We start from the raw sequence: 17,900 nt of genomic DNA, 5'->3' as shown, positions 1-17,900 counted from the left end.
CCCCCCCCCCCCCATTACAATTCCGAAAAGCACAGAAATCGAAACCCCGAAGTCGAAAATGGCCAAGGAAACAGAAAAAACAAACGGCTGAGTCAAAGCTTCAATTCCTCGAAAAACAAGCAAAACCCAACATTCAAAAGATGAATTCCATGTAGCTCTGGTTTGGCAGCTCGGTCCACATCCAAACAGAGGAAAGAGGAGCGTGAATTTGGCTTAAAAGGTAAGAAAATCTGCAGTAAGAGGCGAGGTGGAAGAGAAGCAGAATAGAGCAATGGGTACCTTCAAGAGCTTAATGAGAGCATCTTTAGTGGGAGGAGGAGTGTGGAGCTTGGATCCCACGTCCTTGAGCTGCTGCTGAAGCTTTTGAGCCATGGCGGGGGGGAGGAAGAAAGGGTGGAATCTTGTTTATGAATCTGAAGGGAGCAGAGGGTCTGTCATGGAAGGTGAAAACAGTGAATAAGGTTGAAGAAGAAAGGGAGAGGATTGATTAATTTGAAGAAGAATTAGGGAACTCTGGAAGTTCTGAAACTCTGAAACTCTCGCTCGCTCGCTCGCTCGCTCTCAGTGGCTATCGAACAAAGGCAAAGACAGGATGCGAAATAGGCTTTTACCTTTGACAAACTCATATATCCTCCACTTCAAATACCCTCTCTTTCCAGTTTAACTTGGATAAGGAATTTCTTTCACTTACTCGTCCTTCTACTTCCTTTAATTGTAATTTCGCCCCCAAATTTTCCCCTTTTTTTTTTTTCTTTTTATTAAAATATATTAGAAATTAGATGAAAATTAGGAGAGCAACTCAAAATTATTTGGTAGTAATTAATATTTTTAAAATTTTAAGGGCAAAAAAAAATTAAAACTTTTAAATATTGGGCATAATTTATGATAAATGGTAAGTTTAACCTTCAATTTTCAATTCTGTGTTAGGTTCAAAATATTTAAAAGTGCGCAGACAGATTTGTAATGGGACAAAAAAAAATTAAAACCTAATTTTTCTTTTAAATTCGAACTTTGGTGATTTTACTGAGAGTTTTTTAGATTGAATTTCATGATAGAAAAATGTTTAAGACAAATCCCATAAATTTAAGAAAAATGTAAAAATAAATAGTAAAAAATTGGCCATTTTGAGTCAGAATTTTGTTGGATCTTCTTTATAAGAATTGCTTAGCAGCTTTGGGAGAACCATTATGAGCTTTTGAGTCACTCAATTCTATCAAGAATCGAAGAAGAACAGAAGGTATGATGTTTGGGTTCTTGATTCGATTTTCCTTCAAATTCGAGAGTTTTTCTTGGAATTAAGTGAATTTTTAGTATGCTGATGTCGGAGGGATTTTGCTCAAGTTTTATGAAGGAAGTTGAAGTTGATTCGAGCTGAAAATGTCAAGAAGATGAAATTTTTTTTGTAAGTTTTTTACAAATTTTAGACTCAATTATTTTTTGTTGTGATTGATTTAAAAAAAAATAATAATAGTTTGATGGATTACTCTACACGATAAATATGTCATGTGGTAGGGCATTGATCATGCGGGTAGTCAATGGTTACCCTGCACATAGGATCCATCCTATGGGAGAACGTTAATCATGCAAGTAGTCAGTGAAGTGGCACGCACTGGGGGTAGCACTCGTCAGTTAACCTCCCATGGATGACAAGCAGGTTAACACTCGTCATGTTGTCCCCACTTGGTACGAAGTCTATGGAGGTAGTGCCTCATCTTCGATTATTAGTAACCACCTCGTAAGCTAAACTAGCCCAAGACTGTGTGCAACAAGAACAATACATCTAGAGCCTATAGTAAAGCCCATGGTCACTTGCTAGGTTATGGATGCAACGAGAGTTTACAAGTAAGTTGCTTAGTGAGTATTTTTATACTAACCATTTTTCCATTTCTTTTTTAAGTGTTCACAGGCTGTCGATGGAGGTGGAGGAGCATTCACGAGCAGTTGATATGAACCAAGAGACATCAATCATACAATATACTTCAATGAAGATGCAAATAAAATGTTGTCAAAATAATCAAAAAAATGTTTCAGTTCATGCCACGTTAAAGAATAATTAAGTTTCATTATTATTTTGGGTGGATCATAATTTTGATGTTAAGGTGATTATTTAATGTATTTTAAGGTTTATTTACATAGTAGTTAATTATAGTCATAAATAGTAGCTAATTATGGTCGAGAAATATAGTTACAACTCTTGGAATGCCTCAAGAACGTTAAGGATTTTTATTTTAAGGCTATATAAAGCTATGCATGTTATCTTTGTAAGGAGACTTGGAAAATATAGTAAAATGAGCATTTGTGCTTTCTTTAGCCAATGACTAAGTTTATTTGTAATTATATGTTGTTTAGGTTGCATGTAAAATCATTCAATTTTTGACATGACCAATTTTGCTTGTGCACTGATTCGAATCTGAATCTTACTCTCTTTGTTCTTATTTGGGTATATATTGTTGTAAAGATCCCTGATTCCTAACATGGTATCAAAGTCATGTCCTAAACTTAGTCATGCCAATAGAATCCTCAAATATTCTCTCCCCGAGTAAGGGGATACGTATTTTGTTCGAGGGAAGGTGTTAGATGAAAGTCCCACATCGGCTAATTTAGGAAATGATTGGTCAACCACGAGAGCTTATGCTCAAAGTGAACAATATCATACTATTGTAGAGATCCGTGATTCCTAACATATATAACAAGATCATAAACTTTATATATGGTGTCCAATAAATTTTAAATCACTAAGATTTTACCAAAAATACATTAAAAAAACTGCTAACCTCTTATGATAAATATGTTTAAAATAGAATTTATAATCGATAAAAATACATTAAAAATAATTATGATGATAATTATAATATATTAAATTATGTTTATTCCATTTACTTAAATCATTTTTACGGATGATTTAATAAATTATTTATTTAAACTATTAATTAATCTTTTATTAAAAAGTATTAATTAAATAGTTAAATTATTCAATTAAATAATCTATTAAAATTGTAAATGTGTTTAGTTTTTTTAATATATTTATAGTTAAAAATTTTAATTAGAAACATTATTTGATAATCTAAAATCAATTAATTGATATAAATTTTATAGAGAGTGAGTTATATAAAATTAATCAGACACTTCCTATATAATTTAAAAAGAGTAGTACGAGTACAGATACTATCAAGCCAGACTTAGATCAAATAATGTAGCTTGACGAGGTAATCCAGGTGCTAATATCATGTGTGGAAATGACCGGGAATCTTCTAAACAAGACATTTCCATTGTAAACTCATCTAGTAGTTGGCAAGCACACGGGGTCACTCCACCCAGTTTCGGAGTGACTCTATTGCCCTGTGGAAGGGTTGTTGGTTAACCTTCAATGGATGATGATAATGTTCATACCAGCTAAATGTCATACTATCCTAACATTTTATTAGGTAGCTGATGAACCCAGGAAATCGGATATTCCCTGTTGTGGTGGCTATGCAAGTTGTCTAGGCCTAAGAACAAGAAAAAGAATTCATCTTAGAGATGAGATTTGTTGATTAGTAGACCCACGACGCCAGCAATGGGTGAACCACCACCTCCGAACCCATGTGGGTCCGTGAGCAGCTAAAGAATTGCTCAAAACCTAAAAAATTGGGTCGTGACAATTTATTGTATCAAATATGATAAATATATTATTTCTCATTTAATATACAAAATAGGCGAGTTATGGGATGATTATATGGTCCAATGATACAGAACTTGTATGGTTCACTGTAAACTTAGAGTTACACACTTACGCATTGTAATACTTTTACGTTGTAGAATTTTCAACCTACATTGCAGCCTCAACGCTCCAGCCTATTTGCATATTCTCTTACTGGTTTTGTGCGTCTCTAAAATTCTTAACCCTAACTAGACAAAAATGACACATCTAGCCCTGCCTCTCTACTCATCTTCAATAGGTAACAAACCGGTGCACCACGTTTGACGCCTCTCCCTTGTATTAAAATCCCCACGCCTGCCTTCGACTTTTCGTCCTCGTAATTCTCATCTTCAAATACTCGTACTGAAAACTCATACTCGTGCACTAAACCAACCCAAACACTGTCTCTATACAGAGAGAAGCTTTTTCAACCATCTCTCCTTTCCTGCCATAGCCTGAAGGAGAAGAACATAGATAATATTTTGTACTGGCTCTAGCCAAATAATAAATTTTGGTACTTAGCTGTCCAGCTTCCATAGCATAGTGGTATTGCGTTCGCTTCGTAAGCGAAAGGTCACGAGTTCGATCCTCGTTGGGAGCTTATAATATAAACAAACTCATTGTCTATAAGGCATTGTTAGTCGACGATTTTCACACTTTTATTATAAGGCAGTTAAATTGAGAATAATAGATACTCACAATATTCATCGTTTTCGGTGTATCAGAAGATTTCAGGATTCCACTGTCGGAATCGCTTCCTCCTCCGTTTCATTCAACACACACACACACGCTACTTTCTTCTTTTGTCCAAACCCCTAACTAACCCTAAAAACCATCCAATTTCCACTTCCCCGATCATCACAACTTCAAATCGCTTCCCAAATCCCCAATCAATGCTGCCCTTCACCCCGGGCACTTAATCCCAATCCTATATGCCACTTTTTCTTCAACTAATACTTGCCCAATACGCTTAATTTCCCAGATCATTCGCTTAATTTCCCAGATCAAATGGGTCGCTCTCGGGGAAACTTTCAGTCCGACGAGGATCCTACTCAGAGGTTAGCAGTTTTCTTCCTCTCTCGGTCTATTTTCTTTGTTTTCTGTGAGAAAGTTTGCTGGTTCGTGGTTTACTGAAGATACCCTCGATTGATTCTTGCGATTTTTCCGGGTTTTTTTTAATAATGGGGGAAGGAATTATGTATGAATAGTTGTGCATTTGAGTGTGAATGGAGTGGTTTCTGCATAATCAGGGTAGCACACCAACTTTGTTTACTTACTTGAGTGATCTTCTACTGTACTAACTATGTTCTTTGGTTCAACATTTTGGTAAAATCTTAGTGATTTTTTTCGTGGAAGATGTCTTCAATCCGATGATCTGCTTGTGTTGTTATGTAATATTAGTTTTTTCATTATGTTTATGAACAGTTGTTTCTTTGTTCTTTTTCTTGATGCATTATGGTTTGTGTTGTTGATATGATCTTCCATTTTGGATGCTGCAGATCAAGGAGGAAAAAGAATTCTTCTAGTGGAGATAATTTGGAATCTACAACGGCAGGTGCTTTCTACTTTGATTAGTTGTTTTTAAAACTAAATGTATAGAATTCTCCTGCAAAAAATTGTTATGCTGGGTCATGTTCCATTTTAATGAGGCTTTCTACTGTCTGTAATTCAGATCTTGTGTGCTCTTGTTTTGAGCCATTTTTTGTCTAACATTCTTTTTTAACTTTAAATCATTTTGGGAAAAAGGTCAAGGGACAACTGAAGGGAAAAAGGCATTATATCACTGCAATTATTGCATTAAAGACATTACAGGGAAAATCCGCATCAAATGTGCCATGTGCCCCGACTTTGACCTTTGTATAGAATGCTTTTCGGTTGGAGCAGAGTTGACGCCTCATAAAAGCAATCACCCGTACAGGGTTATGGTTAGTAATCGCCCCACGAGTGTATTTTCTCCTAGAAATTGTGTAAGCTTATTTGTTTTTTAAGAACGGAGTTGCATGAGAAATTTGGTTATTGATATGGGAATTAGATGCATCTGCGTTGCGTTTCGTTGAAAGCATGCTTTTAGAGGTTTTCTTTATTTCATAACGTACCTGTCTTGTTTTCCCGCTGAATAGAACCATATAATAAGTTGAATTAATGATGCACTTAAGTACATCATAGCATCTAAAAGAGCCTGAAAACGTTTAAATCGAACCCTATATGCATTCGCTTAGTTGATCGTGCCTTCATTTCGACAGGATAACTTATCTTTCCCACTAATCTGCCCAGACTGGAATGCGGACGATGAAATGCTACTTCTAGAGGTATTATATCTTCTCATAATTTCCCTCACAGCTTCATATTAAAGCGGATAGGGTATCCGCAGACTTCTTTGCAATTTCCTGTGGTCTTTATGTTCTTCTTTTGGCCTGAATAAATAATTTCATAATGTAGGGGATCGAAATGTATGGCTTTTGGAATTGGACAGAAGTTGCTGAGCATGTCGGGACGAAGAGTAAAGAACAATGCATAGAACATTATTCAAGTGTATATATGAACTCCCCATATTTTCCTTTACCGGTGCGAGATTGTTAACATGTTTAATTCTCCAAGAACTTCGGTTCTTCCTTCAAGAGATAAACTTTTGAATTATTCTCAGGATATGTCTCATGTCGTCGGAAAAAATAGGAAGGAGCTTCTTGCTATGGCTAAAGGGCATGGTGAAGACAAGAAAGGTTTGTGAAACATCATCATCTTTTTATGTTGAGCTACACTGGCGATGGGTTGAGGGGATCGTTTGATGCTGATGTTCGTGTAGCTTCAATCTAGTGCTTTATTCCAGAAGATTCTGGTATTGCTCCGATGATGGAGTTCACGATTAATTTTTTTCTAATGCTGCAGGATATTCAATACTTGGAGAGCTTACTTTGAAGGAAGAGTCCACATTTTCTCCTCAAAGAGTCAAGTATGTCAATTGTTACCTCGAATGACTTTGTGCTCTTTTATTATTTAGTTACCTTCGCTTCAATATTTCCTTTTATTTTCAGAGTTGAAGATACACATAAGGTAGATCCTTCTGGCCGTTTATCATCAAGCGCTATGTCAGGTGAGGCATAGATATCTATTATTGTTAAATATGGATCGAGTATGAACGTATATCATGTTTAAATGTATATGGTACTGTTTATTTTATTGCAGAAGGCAGCTTCAATGTTGCCGCCACCACTGGCAACAAAAAAGCGTCATCCGCGAATCAAGTTAAAGATGGTCTTGTTAAAATGGAAGGTTTAGTCAGATAAATTCTATAGCTTGCCATTGGATGTTGATAATCTTAAAACCTTTTCCTTTACTGGGATTTCCAGACAAGGCTTTCTTTCTACACTGCTTTCCTAGATAGGAGTCATGAAAACGGTACTTTTTTCGTACCGAAGGTGATCGATGCCAACATATATCATCATGTCTTCCCGTTCCCCGCTCTCTTTTTCAGCCCCTAATCATATGGAAGCAATGTTGAAGCTAAATTTCTTTAAATACTTGCATATTCTTTTTAGAGGTTCTAAGATGTTGAAGCTAAACTTGCATGATGATTTGACGGCAGATTCTCAAACAGACCGGAACTTTAAAGGAAAGAAACCTAATTTGCCAGCAAATAAGGGTCCATCTTTAATAGAGTTGAGTGGTTACAATGAAAAGAGACAGGAATTTGATCCAGAATATGATAATGAAGCCGAACAGTTGCTAGCGGAGATGGAATTTAAGGATGCTGACGGTGAAGACGAGCGTGAGCTGAAAATGAGAGTGCTTCGTATATACTCTAAGAGGTAATAGTTTGTAAGAAGATGCACTTTTATAAATGGATTTAGTGCAACTAGTCTTAAATGTTATAATGATGGAACTGTTTTGCAGGCTAGATGAAAGGAAGCGTAGAAAAGATTTTATACTGCAAAGAAATTTGCTTTATCCGAGTTCTTTCGAAAAGGACTTATCGGTTGAAGAGAGGGCAATATGTCGTCAATACGATGTCTTCATGCGTTTTCATTCAAAGGAAGAACACAAGGAATTACTTCAAACAGTTGTCGCAGAGCATCGAACCTTGAAACGAATTCAAGAACTCAAGGTTTGAAAACTCAATTTTCTGTCATATTTTGCAAGATTCAAAGTAGCTGTATCTCTGTAAATGAATCTACGAACGATCATGCAGGAAGCTAGAGCGGCTGGGTGTCGTACACCGACCGAGGTAGAGATCTTTCTCAATAAGAAAAGGAAAAGAGAATGTGACCTTACAGGGCCTGGAAGTCAGGGGAATTCAATCATGTTCATGCCTTCAGAGTCGGGAGGGAAGGACTCGAATTCACGAGCAGCAGTGCAGGGTGTTTCGGGGTCTTTGAACGACTTGGATACGCTGGGATTCAACGGCGCAGATTTTCTTTCGGAAGCTGTAAGTGCACCGTTTTAGTTAGTAGTAGTTAAGTTAATGTTAAAGAGAATGAATGTTGATATTGGAATTTGGATTGGATTGGGTTGGCAGGAAAAAAGGGTATGCAGCGAAATAAGAGTAAGTCCACCAGTTTACCTAAGAATGGAAGAAGTGTTATCAGTAGAGATATTCAATGGGAATGTGAGCAACAAATCTGATGCCCATCGCTTGTTCAAGATTGAGGCAACCAAAGTTGATAGAATCTATGAAATGCTCATCAAAAAAGGTATTGCTCAACCTTGATTCATATTCTTTCATTCTCCTCTTCTTTTTGTAAACTCAAGTGTTGTATTCTTAGAATGTAATATAATAAGTTTGGATATGCTTTTAAATTTAATATTTAACTTCTTATGGGATGCTTCTAACACTTTTCTTAGGCTTGATTTGGTCATAAGTTGAAAGTTTAGCTTAAAAAATACTATCTCAACCCAACGTAATTGTTCTGCTTCATCTAATTTTCTATAACAACTATAATTTTGCTTCTGGTTACTAATAATTTCAATGTTTTTGATATGTTCCTAACGATTTCAACACTTTTTTGAAATTGGGACTCAGATGAAGAAGTTATAGTTGAAACAAGATGGAGTAGAGTAGAGTAGTGATACGTGACATCAAGTTAATCAAAGTATGACACGCGAAGTTTTGGAAAAGTAACAATTGGTGGCCATTTTATTGTTTTATTCTATTAATCCGACTGAAAGCTAGAGATATTGCAGTAGGGGAAGAGACTTTAGAACCTTGTAGGAAAGCCCTTTGACTGCAGTGGAGGATACCACAGATATAGAATACCATAGATTGACACAGAAAGAAGATTTTGGCTACTTATATCGGGGATAACCCTGAATCAGCCACTGAGATCACCAATGCCTGAATTGCTTAAGAAATAAGATCACCCGTGCCTGAACTGGGATACCTATCCAGAAGTGAGGGGATGCTAGACGTTTGGTAATTTCTCCTCGACACTCATTTGTGTATATATATATATATAGTATTATATTTGAAATTTTAAAATAAATAAATAAATTCAAACATGTGATCTTATTTAGTCATGATTTTTACTACTCTTCTTCCTATTTAAATGCATCATCATCTTCTCCATACTCAACCAACAATCTTTGACTATTGAATGAGTTATATTCAACCAACAATCTTGATAAACTCATGAACTACGGAAGGAAAGAAATCATTATTCAATCCTGAGATAGATTTTTATTGTATCATGAGTACTTACATTGTAAAGCAAAAAAGATATAGAACATTCTCCAAAATTTCAACATTTGTATGGGTTTGATCTTGAGCCGTAAAAAATATTGATTTTGCTCTTAAACTCGTAAAAAAATGCTATTACAGTTTTGCACGGATCCGTGGAAAGAATCGAGAATGTTTTATTCAAATTTCCAAGAGGCGCTTGGGGTGGAGTAGATCAAATTTGATCAAACCACTATAAAAGAGTTTTTCATAATTGTTTATAGTTTTGAATTGAATTATTTTTTTTATTTATTAGGCTAGTTGTGACTTTCATTGATCTAAAAGAAATTAGATAATTAAAAAAATTAAATTTTAAATAATTTTTTTAAAACTCTATTCTCCCCTCTAGTACTGTCATATTGATCCAACCTCAACTCTAACACTACTTCGTCATACTTTATTAAGGAAGTTTTATAATTAACTCATATAATTATATTTTTCAAGACATGGAACATTCTGTAAATCCTAATTTCTAACAAAATATTATTTTTCAACCTTGAAATATGTTTTTGTATCAATTTATGTCTTGAGAAGTGCTCCTTTCGATCTCACTGCTTCATAGCTATTATTTTCGAATGATATAATGCAATTTGATTTTACTATTATAATATAATTTTAGTTTAATCGGTGGTTGGATCATATCATATTATGTAGATAAATTACAATAAATAAGTTAATATATTTGATATATTAAATATTAAATATTAATTTCAACCCTTTAAATTAAATAATTGTTTTTTTATATTTAAATTTAAATTAATAAAAATATCTATTCTTCCATTTTAAAATTTTTATTAATTCTCTACAAATTCTTTAAAAACTTTAAAAATACTCTTAAAAAATAATTAAAAAAAAAAAAAAAACTCTCATGATTAGAATATCAATTTTTTTCTTTTCATTTAGTATCCCGATTGTCGATTTCTTTAAAGTTATTATTTAGAAAGGAGAAATAAATTTGGATGTTGAAATTTATTATATTTTTGTTGGAAACGCTCGTAAATAAAAGAATTAAAATTTTAATATTTAAGAAGAGAAATAAAAATAAATTGTGAGAAGTTTTTATGGTTTTAAAAAATTTAAAAATAACAGTGAAATTTTAAAACTTTATTTATTTTCGAAATAAAGTATTAATGGTAATTTTTCTTTTGATAAAGTTTAGGGATATTTTTATTAATTTAGCTCAATTTGAATATTTCAAATTAGATATATTTTTTTGATTTTAAGACTCATCCATGGTATATAAACTTGAATGATATGCGATGCCACAGTAAACTTATAATTAAACTCATATTCGATAAGATATGTCGTATTTATACATATAATCATTAAATCTTTCACGTATTATTTATAATTATAAGAAGATCAAATATTCCTTTTACACGTGTAATTTCATCTCCACTCTAAATACCACTAATTTTTTTAATAATTAGTTTGTTTATGATTCCCCTATAAATTAAGCTAAGCTTATTGTTCAAGTACGTGAAATCAAAATCATCACCCAAAAGACTACTCATCTACTTTCTTTTCACCGATGAGATCATGTTATAAGCTCACTATTTGATCAACTAAATTTTCTCTTGGGATTTGGATGAAGTTTGGTGAAATCGTTCATTATTGAGTAATTATTCTCTTAATTAGACGCCAAGAAATCGGATTGTGTTAAGAATGAGAAAGAGAAATAGAATTGGGATCGAAAGTATGATCTTCATTCAGGTTTAGTTTAAATACGATACAAACTATCAACTAATACCTAAAAATATATAACTAAGTAAATCTTGTAAATAAATAAAATATACGGTTAATCAAATCTATACTAACAACTCCCTAAATATCTCAGATATATTCTAACTAATTATTACTGCAAAATATCTTCTTATTACTCCCCCTCAAGTTGGAGAGTGTTTGTCAATCACATCCAACTTGTCCTTCAAAAAGTCAAATTGCTGTCTTCCCAAAGCTTTAGTAAAAACATCTGCCAATTGCATTTTGGTCGAAACATAACACGGTTTGATGATTCCAGCTTGTAACTTTTCTCAAACTATAAAACTGGATTGGCTGCTATATGTAATGCTGCTTGATTATCACAATATAATAATGCTGGTTCGGACAGTGGAACATTCAAGTCTTGAAGAATGTATCTTAACCAAGTTAACTCTAAACAAGTATTTGCCATAGCTCGATACTCGGCTTCTGCTGATGATCTGGTCACATTAGTCTGCTTTTTAGACTTCCAAGAAATAATTGAATTTTCGAGGAAAATGCAGAACCCAGAAATAGATCGTCTGGAAGTTCGACAACCACCCCAGTCAAAATCGCAATATGCTTGTAATCTTAAATTGTTTTCCGATAGCAGTAGAAGTCCTTGACCAGGAGTGCCTTTGATGTACCTCAGAACTCGAAGAGCTGCCTCCCAATGTGGTTTTCTTGGTTCATGCATAAATTGGCTAAACATACGAACTGAATAAGCTATGTCAGGCCTAGTGACGGTCAAATATATTAATCTGTCAATCAACCGTCTGTATTTACTTGGATCATTCAACTTCTCTCCTTCGGTTAAAGAAAGTTTCAGATTTTGCTCCATAGGAAATTTGTCTGGATGTGCTCCTATAAGACCTGTGTCTTGAAGGATGTCTAGAGCATACTTCCTTTAAGACATAAAAATTCCTTTTCTAGATCGAGAAAATTCAATGCCTAGAAAATATTTCAAATTTCCTAAATCTTTGATAAGAAATTTCTGGAGTAAACTAGTCTTGAGATATTAAATTTCTTCGAGATCATTGCCTGTCAATAGAATATCATCAACATAGATTAGAACTGCAGTGAAAGAAGTACCTTTACTCTTAGTAAACAAAGAGTAATCTGCTTTGGACTGAGTGTAGCCTGCATTTTGTATAGTTGTAGAAAATATGGAGAACCAATTGCGAGAAGTCTGTTTTAATCCATAAAGAGATTTATGGAGCCGACATACTGTATTCTCCCCCTGTCGGCAAAGACCTGGTGGTAAAGACATATAAACTTCCTCGTCTAGATTACCATGGAGAAAGACATTTTGAACATCCAACTGATGGGTGAACCATTTTCGAGCAGCAGCAACAGTGAGTAAGCAACGAAGTGTAGTAAGTTTCGCTGTAGGGGAAAATGTTTCTGTGTAATCAATACCTTCAACCTGAGTGTATCCCTTTGCTACAAGTCGAGCTTTATAACGTTCAACAGAACCATCAGAGTTGTATTTAATTTTGTACACCCAACGACAACCAATAGCTTTATGACCAGGTGGTAGAGGAACGAGAAACCATGTATGATTACGTTCCAAAGCTGCAATTTCATCATTCATAGCCTGCTGCCATAACAGGTCGCCAACTGCCTCGTCATAGGTTTTAGGTTCTGTCTGGGATGTAATAAGAGCTAGAAAAGTACGTTGAGTAGGAGAAAAATGAGAGAATGAAAGGTAATGATGAAGGGGATACCTGGTGTCAGTGCCGGGACTTAAGCTAGAGGTTAAATGATTGGCTCCAGAAGACATCTCATAATCCTTATGCCAAGCTGGAGACTGTTTAGTACGAGTAGAACGTCGAAGTGGAGCTGATATATCAGGTGGGATAGGATTGGAATTAGTGGGCAAATCTGGAGAAGGTGGAGGAGACGACGGAGTAGTAGGTGAAGGGATAGGAGGTGAAGGAAGAATAGGAGGTGAAGGAATAGAAGGTGGAGGATGGATGTTTGAGTAGGATGGATCATGAAGTGGTACAACAGGAGTCGAAGGAGCTAATGTCGAAGTTTGTGAAGCTGATGAAAAAGGAAAATCAGCTTCACAAAATTTAACATCACGTCTGATAAAGAATTTGTGAGATTGCATATCATACAACTTGTAACCTTGATGACCACAAGGATATCCTACGAAAACACAAGGAATTGCCCGAGGTTCAAATTTTTGCTTAGGATGTACTATAGTTGCATAACATTTACAACCAAAAACTTTAAGATGATGAAATGTAGGTGGTCGTTTGTAGAGTGCTTCAAAGGGTGTCTTGTTAGATAATAATGGTGATGGCGTTCTATTTATAAGATAAACAGCCGTTAAAATGCACTCTCCCCAAAAATTAAGTGGAACCTGTGACTGAAAAAGAAGAGACCTAGCTACATTTAGGATATGGCGATGCTTACGTTCTACAACTCCATTTTGTTGTGGAGTATAGACACAAGTGCACTGAAATTCAATACCACAAGAAGTAAAGAATGGTTGCAAAGATAGGAACTTAGTCCCATTTTCTGATCGAACTATCTTGATAGTAGTATGAAATTGAGTTTGAACGAATTTAACAAAGTTCATTAACAAATGATGTACTTCTGACTTATGTTGCATTAAAAAAACCCAAGTACATCGAGTAAAATCATCAACAATAGTGAGAAAAAAACGCAAACCAGAATGGGTAGGAATTTTATGTGGTTCCCAAACATCACAATGTATCAGATCAAAGGCAGAATGGGTTGTTATTGAACTTCTTGGGAAAGACAACCTAGTTTGTTTTGCTAACGGGCAGATACTACAATTATGAGAATAACTCGCATTATTAAGATGCAATTGATCCGCTAGAAATTTAAAATGAGAAAAAGAAGGATGACCTAGGCGTAAATGCCACAAATCAGATGACTGAGATACTTGATGAGCTGAAGATTTGATTGAAGATGAAGAAATATGATAGAGACCTCCAAATTGTTTACCCGAGCCAATCATCTTCCCCGTAGCCAAGTCCTGCATAACACAAGAATCAGGATAGAAGGTGACATAACATTTCAAGTTATTGGTAAGTTTGCTAATCGACATTAGGTTTAAATTGAATGAAGGCACACATAAAACGTTGTTTAATTTAAGGTTAGGGCTAAGGGAAATATTGCCAGTATGTGACACACGTGTTGTCTCTCCATTAGGCAAATTTATTGTAGACATGATGGCAGCCTTTGGTTCAGTCATAACAGAAGATTTTGATACTATATGATCTGTAGCTCCACTATCGAGAATCCATGAATTAGAACTCGCAGAGTTAATAGATAATGTAGATATGGGAAACAAACCTGCAACATTGATGTGATTGTCAGAATTACCAGAAGGGTGATGATTGATTGCAGATAAGGCTTGTGCTATCTGTCGTAATTGCTCAGAAGAAAAATTTGGAATGGAATTAGGTGACTGTTCTTCTGTATTCAACTGTGAAACATCGGCCATATTTGCAGATGATCGATATCCACGGTTATTGTGTTGATTGACTTGTCTTGTCCTTCCAGAATTATTTTTCTGTCGACACCTATCTTATGTATGGCCCCTTCTATCACAAAACTTACAGTGAAACTTAAGAATTCAACACTCATTGATTGCATGACCACTTTTATTGCAGTGTTCACACAATTTGTCCTTGGCGAATTTTGAATATATTGTTTTCTTCTGCACTGCTGATGCAATCGAGAAATTCTCAGTAGGTTTGAAAGTTACCTGACGCTGCATCTCTTCTTGTACAAGTAATGAATAGGCTTGCCTCACATTTGGTAATGGAGACATCATCAATATGTTAGATCTCACCGTTTTATAAGACTGATTGAGCCCCATGAGTAATTGCATCAACTTGTCTTCTTCACGTTGATCAATATGTATTTGACGTTGATTACAGGTAAATGGTGTGCGGTACGCTTCCAGTTCATCCCAGAGTGCTTTGAGCTTGGTGAAATATGTTGACAGTGCCATGGTTCCTTGTGACATCGTTGCTATCGAGTTTTGTATTTGAAAAATTGCGATCAACCCACACTTGATGAGCTGTCTTGGCGTGAATAATGCCTTTAGCGATATCTGCTTCAACGGAATGAGTTAACCAAGATATTATCATACTGTTGCACTGATTCCAGAGTTCGAATTCGGTTGAATTTGCATCTTGTGACGACGGTTCCTCAATTGTGCCATCAATGAAGCCAATTTTCTTCTTGACAATAAGAGCATGCATAACTGATTTTCAAGGATTGGTAATTTGCTTCATTTAATTTGATTGGAACAAGTGAATATCCTGGCTGATCAGAGTGATGAATATAGTACGGATGTGTTAAATCAATATCCGAAATTTTGAAGCTGAATTTGGATGATTCCGCCATAAAGGAAATTTTGATATTTAAGGATCGGTGCTCTTATACCATGTTAAGAATGAGAAAGAGAAATAAAATTGGGATCGAAAGTATGATATAGGATACAAACTATCCACTAATACCTAAAAATAGAAAAAAATATATAACGGTAAATAAATAAAATATACTGTTAATGACGAGTTCGATTGTGTAAATTTGTTGTTTCGATCCTCTCAGTTCTCGCCGAAGTGATTGTTCATTCCGCGGATTGATTTCATGTAAGAATCTGATGCCATTGTTCAAGTTGGAAATGATTATTGTCGTTGTTGTATAAGGCATTAGCCTAATTGTTACGATTTGTGGTTTTCAGGTAGCGAGTTGCGGGAAAATGGTGGCCTGTTAATGCCCAGTGGTGAAGATTTAAGCAGGTGGAAGCCAGAGAGTGAATGTTGGGTTTCTTATCAATTTCTCAAACATCGCTTTTCTTCACTCTTCGTTTGTTCTCTTCTAAATAAAGTCGACGCAGTTTTTTTCGTTCTAAATACGAACACATTCATCATTTAAACCCAAGTCTTGAACTATTCTGATATCTCTGTTTACTGTTGATTTCCCATGAACTTTTGTCTGATTTTCAGGGGGAAATCATTAAGCTTACTGCGGAATTAATGGTACTGTCTGTTCATAATCATCAAGTCCTTTAACCCTTATCTTTTCTTTCCAGCATTTGTTGATAAAATGTGAGGATCGCTGTTGCTTGCATTGGATTTTGTTATGTTTAAGAACAATAATTCTTCTGGTGATATTTGAAAGTGCTTGAAATTGACCTCAAATGATGTAATAAGGTTGGGAAAATTGAACTTTCACCGGTTTCTGCTTGTGGATTACTATCATTGGATAGAGATTTTCTATGTTTATCCCCAAAAATTAGTCTCTTCTGAGTTAGGAATCAAGAATTTAAATCTGGTTAGAAGATCTTTGTTGATTTTGAGATGGAGTCTGGTGATGTTGAACAATCCTTGCTTCCCAAGCTGTCCGATTCCAAAAAGAGCAATTCTCTCCAGAGAAGAAAATCGATCCATCATGAAATTTTTTCACGTTCATTAGAACATAACAATCAACCACGAAACGGTGATGAAACGTCTCATCAACGTGTGATTGTTAAACAAGTTAGTTTTAGGAAAGTATTTGTTGTGCTGGCTATTTATTTGGGAGGAGGAACACTTTGTTTCTTCCTTGTTGGAGATCAAATCAATGGCAAGAAAACAAACGGGATTGTTGATGCCATTTACTTTTGTGTTGTGACAATGACCACTGTTGGGTATGGTGATCTTGTTCCTAATAGCATTGGTGCAAAACTACTTGCTTGTGCTTATGTCTTCACTGGAATTACTCTTGGTGGGATGCTTCTTAGCAGGGCGGCCAATTACATTGTCGAAAAGCAGGAAATTCATCTGGTTAAGGCCATTTTCATGAGCAAAAAGATCAGCTCCGGTGAGCTCCTTCGAGAGTCTGTGGCACACAAACTCAAATACAAAATCATTATGACTGGAATCGTCCTTTGGGTTCTCGTTGTTGTCGGTATTCTTTTCTTGATTCTGGTTGAGAAGTTTGAGTTCACAGATGCCTTTTATTGTGTTTGTTCCACAATCACAACTCTTGGCTATGGGGACAAGAGCTTCTCTACAACAACTGGTCGTGTTTTTGCTGTCATTTGGATAATGAGCAGTACCATCTGCTTGGCACAGTTCTTTCTGTACCTTGCCGAATTACGCGCCGAGAGGAGACAGAAATCACTAGTGAATAGGGTTCTCTCCCGAGACCTCACTTTCTCTGATCTCGAAGAAGCAGACCTTGATCATGATAAAGTAGTAAGGTAAGCCTGATTTTCCTTTATATTTCTTCCCCATTGCCCATATCCTAACCATAGTTCTGTTGTTTTATTCAATTCTTGCATGTATCTTGGACTTCTTGACAACCTGATATATCAGTGCTGCTGAATTTGTTGTATATAAACTGAAGGAAATGGGAAAGATCAATCAGGAAGATGTTTCTCCAATACTTGACACTTTTTATAAGCTTGACATTGATCAATCAGGAAACTTAACAGAAGCTGATTTAGTAACTTCATAGTCGTCGGCGTATTGACCCGAACTCATATCAGACAATAGCTCACGTAGAGCATCGATGAGGTGATCCTTGCTCCTTAATTTGTCCACTTTCTTAGTAGATATAAGCCTCATGTTCATGGCTAACTTTTAACTGATCATTCATCAGAAATTTCCTTTACCCATTTGGATTCAAACAGAATATGTGATGAATGCATGCATTATTGCACTCCGATTCTATTTACAAACCATTTTAGAATTGAATACATGTTGTGTTTATTACACTAAATTCTTTGGTAGT

General features: G+C 35.3%; 3 protein-coding genes and 1 non-coding gene across 8 annotated transcripts in view; 3 read left to right on the top strand and 1 right to left on the bottom strand.

Moving 5' to 3' along the window:
- Positions 1–614, bottom strand: part of LOC111432606 (sister chromatid cohesion protein PDS5 homolog A-like) — an 18,234-nt gene extending 17,620 nt beyond the window's left edge. Inside the window, exon 1 of one of the 2 annotated variants that reach the window (XM_023069548.1) lies at positions 280–614. In XM_023069548.1, the coding sequence (XP_022925316.1) occupies positions 280–372 (93 nt within the window). In that variant the 5' untranslated portion in view covers positions 373–614. The remainder of the gene's footprint in view (positions 1–279) is intronic. The other variant, XM_023069547.1, reaches the window with a different exon arrangement.
- A 3,594-nt stretch (positions 615–4,208) lies between these two features.
- TRNAT-CGU lies at positions 4,209–4,280 on the top strand. The gene has a single exon. It is a non-coding gene; the product is annotated as a tRNA-Thr (tRNA).
- A 113-nt stretch (positions 4,281–4,393) lies between these two features.
- On the top strand, positions 4,394–8,489 carry LOC111432637 (transcriptional adapter ADA2b-like). The gene is made up of 13 exons (XM_023069584.1): positions 4,394–4,737; positions 5,179–5,234; positions 5,426–5,604; positions 5,923–5,988; positions 6,119–6,244; positions 6,324–6,399; positions 6,566–6,629; positions 6,712–6,770; positions 6,863–6,949; positions 7,263–7,485; positions 7,571–7,781; positions 7,866–8,102; positions 8,193–8,489. The coding sequence occupies exons 1-13, from the start codon at positions 4,688–4,690 to the stop codon at positions 8,382–8,384; spliced, it is 1,626 nt and encodes a 541-aa protein (XP_022925352.1). The 5' UTR covers positions 4,394–4,687; the 3' UTR covers positions 8,385–8,489.
- Positions 8,490–15,685: 7,196 nt separating this feature from the next.
- LOC111432629 (two-pore potassium channel 1-like) lies at positions 15,686–17,862 on the top strand. Of its 4 annotated transcripts, none has more exons than XM_023069577.1 (4): positions 15,686–15,772; positions 15,865–15,922; positions 16,130–17,367; positions 17,483–17,862. In XM_023069577.1, the coding sequence occupies exons 3-4, from the start codon at positions 16,484–16,486 to the stop codon at positions 17,622–17,624; spliced, it is 1,026 nt and encodes a 341-aa protein (XP_022925345.1). In that variant the 5' UTR covers positions 15,686–15,772; positions 15,865–15,922; positions 16,130–16,483; the 3' UTR covers positions 17,625–17,862. The 4 variants fall into 4 exon arrangements, with proteins under 4 accessions (XP_022925345.1, XP_022925344.1, XP_022925346.1 ...); XM_023069576.1 differs by having other exon boundaries at positions 15,865–15,942; XM_023069578.1 differs by having other exon boundaries at positions 15,865–17,068; positions 17,240–17,367.
- The last annotated feature ends 38 nt before the right edge of the window (positions 17,863–17,900 follow it).

The sequence above is a fragment of the Cucurbita moschata genome, unplaced genomic scaffold (assembly GCF_002738365.1).
Source record: "Cucurbita moschata cultivar Rifu unplaced genomic scaffold, Cmos_1.0 Cmo_Scf00039, whole genome shotgun sequence".
Classification (NCBI taxonomy): domain Eukaryota; kingdom Viridiplantae; phylum Streptophyta; class Magnoliopsida; order Cucurbitales; family Cucurbitaceae; genus Cucurbita; species Cucurbita moschata.
The sequence above is the reverse complement of the archived record's forward strand: the minus strand, read 5'-3'. Positions and strand labels throughout refer to the sequence as shown.